Source organism: Trichechus manatus, unplaced genomic scaffold (assembly GCF_000243295.1).
Source record: "Trichechus manatus latirostris isolate Lorelei unplaced genomic scaffold, TriManLat1.0 scaffold00170, whole genome shotgun sequence".
Taxonomy (NCBI): domain Eukaryota; kingdom Metazoa; phylum Chordata; class Mammalia; order Sirenia; family Trichechidae; genus Trichechus; species Trichechus manatus.
The window spans coordinates 5,549,117-5,565,272 of record NW_004444106.1 but is presented as its reverse complement, the minus strand read 5'-3'; the positions used below and the strand labels follow the sequence as shown (position 1 = coordinate 5,565,272).

At 53.3% G+C, this 16,156-nt stretch overlaps 2 protein-coding genes across 2 annotated transcripts in view; both read right to left on the bottom strand.

Annotated features, from left to right (window-relative positions):
* LOC101342036 (mucin-17-like) overlaps nt 1-6,906 on the bottom strand; it is a 36,185-nt gene extending 29,279 nt beyond the window's left edge. The window contains exons 1-5 of the mRNA XM_023740982.1: nt 6,871-6,906; nt 6,676-6,747; nt 6,393-6,482; nt 5,643-5,676; nt 18-494 (exon numbers count right to left, since the gene is read on the bottom strand). Of these exons, the coding sequence (XP_023596750.1) occupies nt 18-494; nt 5,643-5,676; nt 6,393-6,482; nt 6,676-6,747; nt 6,871-6,906 (709 nt within the window). The remainder of the gene's footprint in view (nt 1-17; nt 495-5,642; nt 5,677-6,392; nt 6,483-6,675; nt 6,748-6,870) is intronic.
* A 2-nt stretch (nt 6,907-6,908) lies between these two features.
* The window catches only part of LOC101341779 (mucin-12), a 25,274-nt gene continuing 16,026 nt past the window's right edge, over nt 6,909-16,156 (bottom strand). Inside the window, exons 2-11 of the mRNA XM_012558467.1 lie at nt 14,726-14,866; nt 14,109-14,236; nt 13,284-13,342; nt 11,739-11,887; nt 11,362-11,436; nt 11,075-11,237; nt 9,964-10,125; nt 8,233-8,309; nt 7,191-7,279; nt 6,909-6,950 (exon numbers count right to left, since the gene is read on the bottom strand). Of these exons, the coding sequence (XP_012413921.1) occupies nt 6,909-6,950; nt 7,191-7,279; nt 8,233-8,309; nt 9,964-10,125; nt 11,075-11,237; nt 11,362-11,436; nt 11,739-11,887; nt 13,284-13,342; nt 14,109-14,236; nt 14,726-14,866 (1,085 nt within the window). The remainder of the gene's footprint in view (nt 6,951-7,190; nt 7,280-8,232; nt 8,310-9,963; nt 10,126-11,074; nt 11,238-11,361; nt 11,437-11,738; nt 11,888-13,283; nt 13,343-14,108; nt 14,237-14,725; nt 14,867-16,156) is intronic.

The following is a 16,156-nucleotide window of genomic DNA, read 5'->3' as shown; positions in this document are numbered from 1 at the left end:
AGTTGTTGCAGAAATGCCTCCTGCAGAAGTTGACACAGAAATACTGGTGTCACCAAGAGTGGTAGCAGGTGTGGTGGCCTGAGAAGGAGTGGTTGCTGGTGTTATGATGTCCTTATCACTTGCTGCAGAAGTATGTCCTGCAGAAGTTGACAGAGACGTGGTGGTGTCAACAATAGTCATAGTAGTTGTGGTGGTATCAGAAGGAGTGGTTGATGTTCCGAAGGTGTCGGTATTAGTTGTTGCAGATGAGTCTCCTGCTGTAGGAGTTGACAGAGATATGGTGGTGTCCACAATAGTGGTAAAGGTTGAGCTTGCATCACTAGAGGTGACCTGAAGTGTGGTGGTATCAGGAATAGTTGTTGTAGAAGTGCCTCCTGCAGAAGTTGATTCAGATATGTTGGTGTCAGCAATAGTGGTAGCAAGAGTGGTGGTCTCAGCAGGAGTGGTAGTTGGGGTGGTGGAGTGGGTGTCAGTTGTAGCAGAAGTGTCTCTTGCTGTAGGAGTTGACACAGATATGGTGGTGTCAGCAACAGTTGTCGAAGGTGAGTCTGTGTCATTAGAAGTGATCTGAGGTGTAGTGATGTCTGGAACAGTTGTTGGAGAAGTGCCTCCTGAAAAAGTTGAATCAGATATAGTGGTGATGCCAATAGTGCTAGCACTTGGGGTGGTTTCTATAGGAGTGGTTGTCGATGTTGTGGTGTCAGTATCAGTTGTTGCAGAAGTATCTCCTGCAAAAGTTGACAGAGTTCTGGCCATGTCAACAGTAGTCCCAGCAGTTGCGGTGGTCTCAGAAATAGTGGTTTCTGTTATGGGGGTGTCTGTGTTAGTTGTTGCAGATGTGTCTCCTGCGGTAAGAGTTGATACAGGTGTGGTAGTGTCAACATTAGTTGTGAAAGGTGAGCTTGCATGTGTTAAGGTGGTAGAAGGTGTGGTGGATTCAGAAATGTTTGTTCCAGAAGTGTTTCCTGCAGAAACTGACAGAAGAAACATGAGCTGGTAGTTGGAACAATTAATTTTTTTTTTATTGCTGTGCTTTAAGTGAAAGTGTACAATCTAAGTTAGTCTCTCATACAAAAATTTACAGATACATTGTTATGTGACCCTAGTTGTTCTCCCTATACTTTGACAGCACACTCCTCCTTTCCACCCCGGATTTCCGGTGTCCATTCAACCAGCTCCTGACCCTCTGTGCCTTCTCAGCTCGCCTCTGGACAGGAGCTACCCATTTAGTCTCATGTATCTACTTTAGCTGAGAAGCACACTCTTCACGAGGATCACTTTATGTCTCGTAGTCCCGTCTAATATTTGTCTGAAGAGTTAGCCTCGGGAATGGTTTTAGTTTTGGGCTAACATAGTCTGGGGATTATGTCTTCCGAGGTCCCTCTAGTCTCAACCAAACCATTAAGTCTGGTCTTTTTACTAGAATTTGAGTTCTGTACCCCACTTTTCTCCTGCTCCATCAGGGACTCTCTGTTGTGTTCCCCGTCAGGGAGGTCATTACTGGTAGCTGAGTACCATCTAGTTCTTCTGGTCTCAGGCTGATGAAGTCTCTGGTTTATTTGGCCCTTTCTGTCTCTTGGGCTAATACTTTCCTTGTGTCTTTGGTGTTCTTTATTCTCCTTTGCTCCAGGTGGGTTGGGACCAATTGATGCATCTTAGATGGCTGCTTGTGAGCTTTTAAGACCCCAGACGCCACTCACCAAAGTAGGATGCAGAACATTTTCTTAATAAACTTTGTCATGCCAATTGACCTAGATGTCCCCTGAAACCATGGTCCCCAGACCATGCCCCTGCTACTCTGTCCCTCTAAGTGTTTGGTTGTATTCAGGAAACTTCTTAGCTTTGATTTGGTCCAGTTGTGCCGACTTCCCCTGAAGTGTGTGTTGTCCTTCCCTTCACCTAAGATAATTCTTGTCTATTATCTATCTAGTGGAAACTATTAATTATTTATTGATTTGTTTTTAACAGTTATTTGCTTAGATCTGGGGCCAAAGTTTTTAGAATTATGTAAGCACTCAAAATGTTTTAGAGATTTTAAGAAACTATATCATTCTTGCAACTTTTTGCAGGTTTGATGCTTTGAAAAGTAAAAAGTTGAAAGAAACTTAAAACTCAAAACAGTATAAGAAAACCCCCAACCAACTCCCTATTTTGAAAAATAAACTGTTTAAAGACACAGTAAAAAATTTGCAAATGCCCCCTCCCGTGGTGCACCCAAATTACCACTTCAGGAGGTGAGAAACTTGTTACTGGGAATGTACTTCCTGATCAATATTTTTGGATCAATTAAGCAAATCTGATTTGTTTTCAATCAAGCCCTAGAGCCAGCCAGGGCTGGCTTCAGGGGCATTTGGCATGTGTAGTCCCCAGGGCCCCAGGCAGAGAAAAGTCACAAGACTGGTTTGATGCTCTGCTGTCATTGTCTTCACATTCTCAATGATCTCTGAACAAGCACCCATGCTTTCACCTGCACTGACCCCACAAAGTGTGTAGTCCTCCCTACAGCCAGGTGAGGAGCTTCAGGCCCATCATCTGGCAGCTGTGAGTTACCAGACAAGCTCAGTTGGTCAAATGCTGGTGGCCAGGGTCAGCTCTCCTGCCCTCTAAGCCAGAGCAGTTCCACTGATGCAACAGAGTGCCCCGGTGGCTCCCAGATCAGCTGTTCTTATGGCCAGGATGGCCAAAAGGCCCAGGCTGGGCAGCAGGCACTCCCGGCACCAGCCCATCCCTGTCCATGCCTGGGCCTAGCCTGGCTCTGGGACGTAAATTGGGGCAGTTATAGGAGCCCCAGGGCTCATGGTCATCTGAGCCAGAAACTTCTAACTGGTGGGCCCTGCAGGTTTACAGGAAGGACCACGCTACTTGTGAAAATACTGAAACACTAGGAGCTGGCCTCTGCCTCTAAGTGCTCCCCATCTCAGGGACCCCAGACCCTCCTCTTGGATCCTTTGGACCTGCCCATGTCCCAACAACAAAAAGGCCAATGGCCAGCCCAGCAGGGGCCCTAGACCCTGCTCTGGCTTTAAGGCCAACGCCCGTCACATAAGACCCTCACCCTGCCCAAAGGCTGTGCAGAGGCTGCACTTCAGTCCTCCGCAGCCAACCAGGGCAGGGGTGCCAGAGGTACGGGTCAGTGACATTTGGCCCTGGCAACCAGGTTCATGTGCAAAGAAGTGTGACATCATCACTGTCTCCTTGCACCGAGGGGAGAAGGCTAGGAAGCTCCCTGGGCACTGCCCAGCCAAGGTGACAGGCAGCTCTCTTCCCTTCCTGCCTCCTGCCTGCTGCTCCCCCATCACCTTCTGTGAAGGAGGGGCCCTCTCCCCTGGTGGAGGAGGCTGACAGTCTCACTCTGCACCCAGAGGTCTTCGCATACCACCCCCCGCCATAGGCCCTGCCCCTCTGACCCCCTGAGGGTAGGGAGAGGGTGCCTGAGAGGGAGATGAGGCCTCAGGTATTTGTGGGCAGCTGAAGTGGGGGACGGATCAGGCCTTGGAAAGCAGGAGTCATGACACCATGCGTCAAGATTCAGTCCCACAAAATCCACTGGGTTGGGCTTTTTTGTCATATTGGAGTGTGTCTCTTAGACTTGGCAGAAGGGGCAAGAGGACCATGGTGGAGGAGACGCGGAGTAGGTAAAAGGGCCCAGGACAGGGCAGTACAAAGGTGAAAAGGGCAGAAGGACACATGTTCTGGACAGGGGACAAAGCTCCAGGCCTTGGTCACAACATGCTGGGTGTGGGGGTGAGAGGGCCCTTGCCAGAGCAGGGCAGGGCTGGGCCAAGAGGACATTGTGTCACTGGTATGTTATATAATTGGGGTTTGCTGGAAGAAGGTGCAGCAGCAAGTGGAGGGTGTGTCTGCCAGGAAGGGATAGTGCCAAGGCCACTAGGCTCTTCCTCCAGGCCCACTCCCATCCTGGCATCCCCAGCTCCATAGCCCCAAGGAGGGGTGGAGCTCTGGGTCCCCACAGAGAGGACATGGAAGGGTCAGATGCCCCTCAAGGTTGGCCATGACCCTACAGACCAGTGAAGGCCAGGCCCAGAGGGGAGGGGGTGACCACAGAATCATAGAGCAGGAGTAGAGAGTTGGAAACCTTCCATTTTACGGAGAGGGAGACTGAGGCTAGAGATGAAATGAGCCACACCAATCAGAATGTGGGAAGAGGGCAAGAGGGGGAGAAGGAAGAGGTGGGAAGAAGAAGAAAGGGGAGAGAGGCAAAGGGGTAGAAGGATAGAGAAAGAGGAAGGGAAAAAGAAAGGAGAGGATGGAATGGGGTAGAGGGGTGAGAGGACCCGGGAAGATCCTCCCCTACTACAATGCCTAAATGTTCCATTCGACATACATTACTAAGGGTCTGGAAGGCATAGAAAGTGCCTGGTAAGGAGGTGTTATTACCATTACTAGTAAGACAAACGCTCAACATCTTATCAAGAGTCTGTGCAGGGAAACGGTGGGACTCAGGTCATGGAGCTAGCCCTCTAGAGCAAGTCTAAGCCACCGCCCCCACCCTGAGTCAGCCTCCCTTCCCGTATCCATCCATTCTGTCATAACCCAATCCACCCTCCAGTTGGCCTCCTACAACTGTAGGTTTGAGGCAAGGGGGCCCCAAGTCCAAGGTTATGCTCAGGTGTAGTTTCTCCACCACTGCCTCTTCCCCCACATTGGAGAAAAGCCAGTCAGGGACTGGGGCCAGGGAGCCAGGAGATCCCACTGCTTCTGGCGCCATGAATTCAGGGCAGGACGAAGTCCAGGGCATGCAGGCTTAGATAACATCTACACGGTAGGGCAAGAGAACCCTGGGCTCTGCCTCTTAATTCCCCTTCCGTCCCTGTCCAGGGGGCCCCAGGGATGACATCTCGATTCCTCTCCCTCTTTCTCTGAGGCCAGGAGGAGATGAGGGGCAGACGGGGTATCTGGAGGGTCCAACCAGGTACCCATTGCCATCACCTGCTGATCTGAGCTGATCTTCTACAGCCATGGACTCCAAACAGCAAGTTGGAAGGAGCCCAATCCCTGGCTTTTAAGAGCGGGAGAAACAGGTTCCAGAGGAGCTGAGTTGCTCAAAAGTACACAGCTGGTTGGTGGCAGGATTAGAATCAGGGGCTCCGGAAATGCTATCTTGTGTTTGCTTGGCTATAGCAATGGCCCAATTCCTGGCTCTGGGATGCCTGGCAGCCCTGTGACAACCTCGGGGCATGAGGTGGGATGGGGGGGACTCAGAAACGGCCAGCAGAAGACAGAGTAATTGGAGGTTTAAGCCATTGGTCTTGTGTGCTGTGAGGAAGCCCCGGGCTCTTGAGCAGGATGTTGGTGAAGGGGTGGGAGGTGAGAGCAGCTGGACGCGAGTGTCCACCGGGCAAAGACAGATACTGGGTGGCGTCCAGGCGATGCTGTTCAACCCTGGCAGCAACCCTGACAGATAGGCATCATGATTCTTACTTTCAGGAAAGGAGGTTCAAGGCAGAGAGTGGTGGAGTCAAGACAGGAGCTGATCGGTTGGCCCCAAAGCCCTGGCTTTTTTCCAAACTATGCTGGGAGGGGTGAGGAGAGGTGTACAGGGCATAGAGGGGATCGCCGACCTGTGCCGAAGCATCCCTCCCTGGAAGTAGCCCAAGGTGGATGGGGAAGGGGTCACTCACCATTCGAGGTAGTAGTGGCATGAGTGGGCAGGAACTGGAGGACAAGGGGCAGCAGGCAGAGAGCTATTGTCACCAGCCGTGACATCAGAGCTTGGAGAGCTGTGTGCCTGCCTTTCACCCTCACGGGAGCTGGCAAAATAAGAGTCAGCCAAGGAACCCCAGAAATAAATGGGCCCCAGGAGCCCTTTGACCCCTGAGATTCTGGGGAACCTGGAGGCTGGTCCAAATCTGAGTCAGTCTGGGAGCTTGCTCTTATGACTGGACGTGCAGCCTGTCCCAGGCCAAAGGGCAGAGGGAGGGGGCTCCCCTCCTCGGGCAGCAGCCCAAAGGTGCTCAAGATGAAGATTTATCACCTAGCCAAGGGGCAGAGGGTAGGCTCCTGAGGCAGCCTGAGTGAGCAACGAGAAGACCCCTGGAGGGAGGTGGGAGGTGGACTGATGGAGGAGGTCAGGCCTGAGGGAGACAGAAGTGGGCCTCCCTGTGTTCCACCCCAGTCCCTGGAGAGGAGACTCTTCCGTTCATCCCTCTTCCCAAGGCCTCTTTACTCCCCCATGAGCACCCCACCAGAACGTGGGGAGCAGCCCGAGGATGGCTGGGAGTTCTTGGATCTGTGGGCCCGGAGGTGAACACTGGGCCCCTGTGGCCATCTGGAGTGGCCTTGGCCCCACTTCGAGGTCAGCAGAGCCAAGGACTCACTCTTTTCCCCCCTGGGAGCTCTCACCTCCATTTAATCTGAGGTCTGCTCCCCACCCAGGCCCTGGACTGAGGCTCATCTGCCGCAGAGACATTGGGCAGAAGTGGGGCGAGGCTGCCTGGCCCGCAGCAGGCCAGGGACTCTGCCTGTGGGCACAGGAAGGGGGCAGGTGCCCCAAACTCAGATTCAACACCCACCCTTGGCAGGAGTGTTCTATCTGGGAAGGCACCAGGCGCTGAGCCAGGCCCTTGCAGGGGGCGGGGAAGGAAAGCTCTCACAGCAGACTCTGCACTTTAAGGTTGCTTTATTTTAATGGGAAATTCCAGACTGGGGAGTCACCTGTGGCTCCTGGGTAGATGGGCTATGGCAGAGGGCTGGATCATAGCCCCCATCCACCTCCCCAGCAGGTGCCTGGCAGGGACAGACACAGAGGCCAGCTCCGAGGGGACTCCAACCCCGCTTTGGCTTCTGACTCCAGTTTCCTCTTGACCAGCCCCAGTGGGGAGAGGGAGGTCTGGGGGGCTCTTTGCTTGCTGCCGTCTCATCTGCCACATCTAGGTGAACTGTCATGCTCACTGAGCTGCTGTTATCACCTTCGGCCTCTGAATGTGGAGCTGGGGAGTGGGAGAGACAAGGGTGAGGCCAAGGGGGCTTTGTGTGATGGCCGGTCTGCCAGTTCTAATGCTGCCTCTGGAGTTGAGGGGCCCATCTCTGGTGTAAGGACAGGAAGTGACCGGCCAAGTGGCTGAGTGTGTCCTGCCCTCTCCAGGCAGCAACCCCCACCCCGCCCTGGGAGGGGTGGAGGGTGGGAGTCGTGGGGAAGGGACAGCTCCTGAGGGCAGGCCCTGAGTCACCTCTATGTTGGGGTCCATGTTCTCCAGGGAGGGCTGGAAGTGGCTGTAGGTGGATCCAAGACCAAATCTGTCCTCTTTCAGATTCTTACCTGTACCAAGATGCACTGGGGTGAGAAGGCGGCCTGGAGGAGGCTGGGGAGGCACGGGGCGGGGGAGATTTTTTTTCCAGTAAAAGGAACAGGTTTGAAGAGTCAGTCTAGTATCTCCCTAAACGATGTTTCTACTGTCAGTCCTTCCGCCATTAAGCCTCATTTATGGGGCCTTGACTGCCCTAAGCGTACGTAGGGAGCTGGCCAGTGAGGCCCAGATGCAGAGGAAGCTGCCTGAGGGGACCAGAGCAGCATCAAGGTCAAAAGTCACGGCCAGCTGCCAGCAGGCCCGCTGTAGCTGAGGAGGGGCTGCCTGGGGTCAGGGGACAGGAGGAAGGGCCTTGGTGTGGCCAGGGTGGGGCTGTCTGGGGCCAGGGGGCAGGAGGAAGGGCCGCTCACTCAGCTGTAGCTCCCCCATAGCAACGGTAACCACAGCAGCCAGCTTTGCCCTGTCTCAGTCCTAACTGGCCTCAGTGCTGACCCCACTCCCACACATCCTCCTCCTCGGCCTCCAGGGCCCTGGCTCCAGGCTCTCCCTGCACCTCCTGACCATCTTTCTGCCCACCCTTCACAGTGGCTCCAGGGCACCCTCCTCTTTCCTGTCGAAGGGGAGGAGCAGGAGACAAGACTGGAAGGCCAGCAGGGGCTGCTTGTAGGGGGGCTGGACCAGGAGACGGCAGAACTTGGAGGATGCCCTGTCAGCCCTGGGAGCCACCAGAAGCAGCTCAGCAGAGAGGGGTACAAACTCAGCTGCAGAAGCAGGTGTGGGTTGGGCTGGCAGGATGCCCGTGTCACCCCCATGGCCACAGCACATCAGGGGGGTTACACACTGAAGCAACAGTGTATGAGGGAGGCCAGGATGCCTGTGTCACCCACAGTTAGGGCCAGGGCACCTTCCCTCCCTTTCCCCACTCTCCAGCTCTGCCCCCACCCTCGCTCCTGATACAAGGTACCTTCCCAAATGCCTCTGTTCTGGAAACTTCCAGGGATTTCTTCTGCTTGCCACTCTCGAGACAGATTGTACTCCGGCCTGCAGTAGAAATGTCATGAGTCCTGCCAGCCGGTGGCAAGGAGACGGAGGGGAGTCCAGAGGGCCCTGGCCCTCTGCATTCGGGAACAGCAGGCAGGGCTTCCTTGAGGGGACTGTCACTGAAACCAGCTCTCCCTTCAAGAGAGGCACTGGACGCCCAGGGAGCCGGGGTCTCTGACCCCCTTAGGCTAAACAGGTGGTGGAGAAGGAGGGGGTGACGGGTAGGCGAGCTGCAGAACAGGACTCAGAATGACTGGGGCTCAGAAGGATCTGGGAGTGTTGGGTGCCTTGTCTGAGACACCTTATGTTTTGCCTGTTTAATATCTAAGAAGCTGGCACTTTGATAGGCCTGTTATCGTGTTTCATATCTTGTTCTTTGATTTATGGTATCCCGAACTTAGAGCTATGTATAGCTACAGGTGATAATGGCACCGCGGTGAGATGACGTAAACGAAATTGATGATTTAATGTTGTCGTTGCTGTTAGGTGTCACTGAGTTGATTCTGACTCATAGTGACCCCATGTAACAGAGTAGAACTGCCTGATAGGGTTTTCTAGGCTATAATCTTTTCTGGAGCAGATTGCCAGGTCTTTCTCCCTTGGAGCCACCGGGTGGGTTTGAACCACCGACCTTTCAGTTAGCAGCTGAGTGCTTAACCATTTGCACCACCAGGGCTCCTTGATGATATAGATATAGGTATAGAAATAGAAACAAAAATAGATATAGCTATAGATTTGGAAGTCAATAACTCAAAATTTCTCAGGAAGGGGTTAATCAGCTCTAGGATGTTCATGGCTAGGAATCTGAGACAGCAGCAGAAAATGAAAAGTCACAGCACCACAGCCTGTCCTCATGCCAGGCACTGCCCTTCACTCCCCGACGTGGTCTTGGACCCATGGTTCTCCCCCCGGGCCTCAGTCTCCTATCTGTGAGATGGGGCTAGAGTCACGGCAGCTCCTTTTGCCTGCCTGCTGGGTGGGTACTGTGCCAGGCACTTCACGGCAATCTTCTTAGTGGAGCGTACCCCATTTCACAGCTAAGGAAGCGAGACACAGACAGCTCATTGCCAGCTTCCTAGTATGAGAGTGTTGCTCTGTGATAGCTAATGTGATAGCAAATGCCAGGTGGGAACAGGGTGTGGTGACTGTCACTTCATTGTATAGGTTTCTGTTTCCATTTCTCTGCCAAATGGATAGCTCACATTATATGGCAAGTCTACCCTTGTTCCAGATCTGGGAGGGGCTGGGCACTGCTATGTAGCTGCAGCTGGCCTCTTTGCCTGGTGGTGTGGAAGGAGCAGAGCCAGCTGTGGGACCCTGTAGCTACCTGCCCTCTCTGTGCTGCACCTTGGGGATAACAAGCCTATTGTGAGTGTGCAAGAGGGTGAAGAATGGAAAGCCTAGATGGGCAAGGAGGGGCGGTCTCTGGTGGTTTCTCCTTCTCTGGTTCCTCCCTGTGTGCTGTGTGGTTCTCAGGGCATGTTCTGGTGGGGGGCCTGGGTGCTCCCTGAAATGGGGGCTCCTTCCATAATCCTCGGGATATTCAGACTGAGGCTAGCCTTCCCGGGGTCCCTGCCTGCATCCCTGCTCTCTGGGCCTGCAGTGCTGGCTGCCTTCCCCAGGACACTAGACGCTCACCTGTGCAGATGCTCACCTGTACAGTTTTCTCCGGGATAGGCCCAGGAAGATGGACAAGGCAACCACCACGATCAACAGTATCACCGCCACAGCACCTATGCTCCCGTACACCAGGCTCTTGCTAGTACTCCACTCACAGGTCTGTCCCCAGTACCAGTACGTGTTCGTGTTCGGGCACCTGGGGCACACGTAAGCTTGGGGCAGGCCACCCCTCACATCCCGTCTCCCAAAAGAAAAAATAAATGCCCAAGGCACACGAAACCAGCTCTCCCTTCAAGAAAGGCCCTGGATGCCCAGGGAGCCAGGGTCTCTGACCCCCTTAGGCTAACAGGTGGTGGAGAAGGAGGGGGTGATGGGTAGGCGGGCTACAGAACAGGACTCAGAACGACTGGGGCTCAGAGGGATCTGAGAGTGTTGGGTGCCTTGTCTGAGACATCTAATGTTTTGCCCATTTAATATCGAAGAAGCTGGCACTTTGATAGGCCTGTTATCGTGTTTCATATCTTGTTCTTTGATTTATGGTATCCTGAACTTAGAGCTATGTATAGCTACAGGTGATAAAGGCACCAGGGCTGAGATGACGTAAGCGAAATTGATAATTTAAATGTTGTCATTGTTGTTAGGTGTCACTGAGTTGATTCTGACTCATAGTGACCCCATGTAACGGAGTAGAACTGCCTGATAGGGTTTTCTAGGCTATAATCTTTTCTGGAGCAGATTGCCAGGTCTTTCTCCCTTGGAGCCACCGGGTGGGTTTGAACCGCCGACCTTTCAGTTAGCAGCTGAGTGCTTAACCATTTGCACCACCAGGGCTCCTTGATGATATAGATATAGAAAAAAAAATAGATATAGATATAGATTTGGAAATTGATAACTCAAAATTTCTCAGGAAGGGGTTAATCAGTTCTAAGATGTTCATAGCTAGGAATCTGTGCCTACTCCTCTCTGAGGTGGGGGGCAGGGAGTGGGAGACTGGGGAGAGGAAAGAGGGACGTAGAGGGGAAGAGGACACCTAGACAGGTGGGGGAGAGGAGCGGGGGAGGGGGCACCTTCTGAGCTCTGCCCACCCCACCCTTCCCTTCCTCCGAGACAGTTTGGGCGCTGGCCTCAGAGGGGCGGGCACTCACAGGCAGCGGGGGCCACTTCTCTGCAGTTGGCAGGTACCCTCGTTACAGTTCAGTTGTGTCTTCGTCCCTGCAGTACATTTGGTCACACAGGCCAGCTTCCCTTCCAGCTCATCCACGTAGTAGAACCGGGCAAAGTCCTTCGCAACATTCTTCATGCACTGCTCTGAGGGTGAGAAGCAAGGAGCAGGCATCAGCTTTACTGAAGCACACCAGACTCCCACACTTTACCACCCACACTGTGCTCCCCACCCACCGGCTGCCTCCATCTCTGCCCACACGCTGCTTACCCTGGGGGTCAAAGCTCAGTTGTGGGGTATCAGCCACGACCGTGGCCTTCTCGTCATAGCACAGGACTTCGGTGCCTGCCAAGGGTGGGTGGGAAAGGACAGAAAAGGGATGTTGCCCTCTGTCTCCCTGGGTGTAGCCAGGCCCCCCCCCCTTTCTTTTATACCACACCCTCCACCAGGGGCCCATCCCAGAGGCGCAGCGAGAGATCAGTGCTGGTGACCACCCCAGCCTGGGGGTGGGAGGGGTGGGGAAGGCACCCTGGGCCTGGCTTCTAGGCTCCCACAGAGAGGTCTCTGGAGTTCTATAAGCGAGGTGAGTAGGGGAGGAGGAGGCTGAGACCTCCCGAAGGGCCCCTCCAGCTCTCAGGCGGCCCTACCTTGGCAATTGTCAGCATTCAACAGACTTTTGGTTTCATTAATAATCTTGGCCTTTACAATCTTAGTGAGGTTTTTAAACACGTCCTGAAAATCTGAAGTGTAGTTGGTCTCGAGGATGACGTCGTGTTCCACAATGATGCTGCCATTGCTGAAATGGAGATGGTCGGCTCATTAGCTATCCCACGTTGCCAGCCTCCCAGCAAGTGAGGCCGGAGGAGGAAGAGGGGTGATGAGCCATATGGCCCAGAGGCAGAAAAGAACAGAAACCCTTCCCTAGAGCAGTTAACAACCTCGAGGACACCAGTTGAACAAAACGATTCAAGATCTTGGAATATCAGTGATTACAATCCATGCCAGTGGGTGAAATTCATTGATTTAGAAATAGATCTTCTCGGATTATGTTTTAAAAATCAAATTAAAATGAAGAAGAATGAGGTCACTAGAAACACAGCTTCCAACCCAGAAGCTTCTTATTAGATGGCTAGTGACGCTGCTGAGGAAAGAGACCTGGAGGCAAGTCGCTGGTCACAGTCATCATGAAAGAAATCAGAAGCCGGACTCAGGAGGACTGGAACCAACAAAACTCTGAGCCAAAATGGAACTGGGACACTGGACAGGGGTAGGGTGGGGTGGATGATGCTGAGCTATGGAAACTTCCAGTCGAACCCCAACATGCCAAGGGCTCTTGATGGTGCTGCCTCCCTTCTTCCTGAAGCTCTCTGTTCCGCAGCTGCTGGGACACACACCCTCCAGGTCCCTCGCCACCCCTTTGTCTGCTTCTGTCCACTCTCCTTTGGGGGCTCTGCTTCCCCTGCCTGTCCCTGAAATGCTAGTGCAGTCCATGATTCTTTCCTGGAACACCTTTCCTGTACTGCAGCCAAGCTGATCCATTCACATAACAGCACTCGTGGGCTTAAACTGTTGATGCACCAAAGTCTAAATAACTTGATATGGGTCATCTTTCAGCTTTCTCTCCCATCATGACCCCCTTTCCCTCCTGCAGCCAGCCCTTCTAAATATCTTTGAGTTCCTGGAATGGGCCCTTCTCTCTCTTTCTTCTGGGTTCTATTCCCTCTGCTGTAACACTCTCCCGCTCCCTTCCCTTTCCCTGACTCATTCCTCCTCATCCTTCAAGATCAGCTTAGCTGTGACCTCTTCCAGGAAGAATTCCCCCCAGCCCACCAGCACCTACATTAGGGACTCCTCCCATTGCACCCTGTGCCTTCCCTACCCTAACTTGAACCAGACTGTACAGCCAATTTGCTTATCTGTGCCCTGCACTTTAAGCTCCATGAAGGCAGAGACTACTGTGTTCCCAGCACCCAGCACAGGGTTGGCATAGGGTAGGAATTCAATAAATATTTGTTGAGTGAATGAATGGTGAATAAATTGTTTCAGGGACTTCAGGTGTAGCCTCGGGGCTCGGGGCCCCTGTGGCCCAGCTAGGCAGATATTCTAACCGTACGTCCTGGGAGGCGACAAGAGAGCAAAGACAGAGAGAGGGGTTTCCCACAATCTATAAATCTGCCCTCCCACATACGCACCTCAGTTTCCTAATGCTCACGTGTCTATACTCTGGAAGGTCCTTGTAAACCTTATCCATCTGAAAGAAACAAGGCAACTGAGCTATTTCCTCGCACAGGGCTGGAGCCTGCAGTGACCCTGTTCCCTATCTTGGGGGCAGCGCCAGGGTCCCTCCCATGGAACCCATGTAATCAGCCCCTAGGAAGAAGGACGGGAAGGCACGGGGACGCCCTCTCTGCTCAGGTTCGGGCAGGGTGGGCTCAAGGATGACCACCTCTCAGAGGACCACCTCTCTGGACTTGGGAAGACTGAGGGGACCTGTGAGCCAGGAAGCTCAAATCAGTCAGTCAGGATGAGACCCCGCACACCTTCACATCCGACATCCTCCCTGGCCGGTGGCGTCACGAAGGGGTATAGGGGATGCGGACTGCACCAGGTGACGCTGTCAGAGGGGGTGACAGCAAAACGACTATAAAACTTCTGTGCAGTGTGAGCTGTGAGAGCTGGTGCGCGAGATGCTGGCGAGCCCTCGGTTGGGCGTGAGCGCGGGCGGGGTGGCGCAGCTGTGCCAGGTGCTTGTGCTGGGGGAGGTGGCCAACGGGCGCCGGGGGCGGGGCGGCAGGCAGGCTGCGCGCCCACTGGGCCCAGGCGGTGGCGCGCACTGCGCAGGATCGCTTGAAGGCGGCGGGCCCGGGGACCCCCGGGGGCCTGGTCGGATTCTCTACGGTCTCGTAAGGGAAGAGGTCGGGGTGGGGGTGGGGGGTGACGCCATGAGTTATCGTATTGGGTGACACCAGCCCTAATGACGCCACTGTCCTGAGGAATCTGGGCTTCCCCTGCTTTACCCGTTTCTTGAAGAGTTCCGTGAAATCCCGGTATGCCTTGGAGGATGTGTTTTCCAGGTCTTTTGTGAAATTCCTGTAAGTCACTTTCACTAGCACATCTACAGTGGCATTGACTGTCTCCGGGGTGTCTGTGGAAACAGGCCACATTTTGCGTGAGACAGCAATCTCTCGGTAACGTCTTCAGGAGTTGGGTACTTACTTCTCTGTTGGTCTCATGGAGGCAGAGGAAATGGGAAGGAGGGAGGTTGAAAATTCCAGAGGCAGGTGGGATCGCTGAGACTTCTGCCCCTTGTCTCTGAGTAACATAAGGAGCTAGTGGCCAGGATCAGGACCCAGAGAGAGTTAAAGTGAGGGCTCCAGAAAGGATTGGAATAGAGACGCCCTGATGAGGGGGGCAGATGAGCTAGTGCAAAGGGCCCTTACGAGGGAGCCAGCAGGGCCGTGTTCTAACCGCCGTGTGGCCTGGGGCAAAAGTCACATTATCTTCTCTCCTAGCAAAATGAGGGCGTGGGGGGGGGGGGGCCTGGTAGTGGGCCATCCTTTCCAGCATTGCCATCCTATTTTAGATGGCTAAGGGGTCTGGGGAAGATTTGCAGGTCTCAGAAAAAGGCCATTACCTATGGTGATGGAGTCTAAGAGGGCCTGGCACCGGTAACCAAAGAAGCCTGTTTGACAGACACACTTTATTCCGTCCCAGGTGGCTCCATTCTCACACAGCCCTGTGGAAGGGTAGAATTCACAGTGGTCACCAAGGAAGCCTGAGAGACAAAAGCACTAGCTCCCATTCCGGGTCCCATCTTGCACTGAAAGAGGGAGATGGGACCAGATGCTCACGCATCTGGCTGAGATCCCTCTGCCCCGCCCCAATCCCTAGGAGATAGTGGGGAAAGGAGGAGGTAAGCTCAGGGAAGGGAGATGTGAAGAGGGACAACAGAGAGTAAGGATACAAAAGATAATAGAGGACAAGTAAAGAAAAAAGAGAGCCTTACACCTCAAAAGAGGACAACATCCACCAACATGCGTGACGTACATTGGTGACTAGAGAGCTGGACAGGTGAAACAAGAAGACCACAAATAGGTCAAAGTGGATTCAGCTGCTGAGGGAAGAGGAGTGGGAAAGGCCCGTAGAGCGACATACGAGACTTACCTGGTGTTGCAGTTGGAGAGTGTGTCGTCATCAGAGTCGTGTATGTACTAGTGAATAGCTGACGGAGAGTTGAAGTGGTATTGAATCCAGAGACTGGAGAATGGCTAGAGTGAGATGAAGTGGAGGACGGAGGAAGAGCAAAACCAGAAGTTGGAATGGCCGAAGAAGAATCAGACACTGGCCTGGAAGGGAACCCAGGGATAGCTGAAGCTGAAGAAGAAGCACCGGGGACTGTGGTGTGGGAAATGTCAGATGACACTGTTGTGTTTGATGAAGCTGGGCTGGATAGGGAGGCAGGGCTTGCAGTTCCTGTGCTGTAAGAATCAATAGCAATTGTTGGTGTGGAAACATCTTTGGTGGTTGCGAGAAAAGTGGATTCTTGAGGAAGAGATGTGATCATATTGCCAAAAGGGCTGGAAGTGGTAACAGATTCACCAGGAATTGATGTGGATGCAGGACTTCCATCATCTTTGAGAGAGGAGGTACTAGATGAAATTGTGGGCTGCAAAGTATCAGAGATGATGCTGTAGTCTGTGGATTCCAAAGTGAATGTACTGGCTGTCTCTCCTGAGAAAGCTGAGCTGGTAGATGGTTCTCCAGGGCTTAAAGGGGATATAGAACTTCCAATGAGAGGGGTATGAGAGGTGTCAACAGAAGTTGTTGATTCAGACACAGCAGAAAGGGTGGTATACCAAGTTGGTTGCTCTGTGAGAGTTGCCTCTGTTTGTTCTGAAACCACTGAGGTGGAAAAGGCTTCACTGGGGCTAGATGGGGAAGCAGGAGTTGACGTTTCTGTGCTATGAGAAGAGTCGGTAGCAAAAGTCGGTGTGGGAAAGCCTTTGATAGTTGTGGAAAACGTGGATCCTTCAGAAAGAGATGTAGTTATTTCTGCATAAGGGCC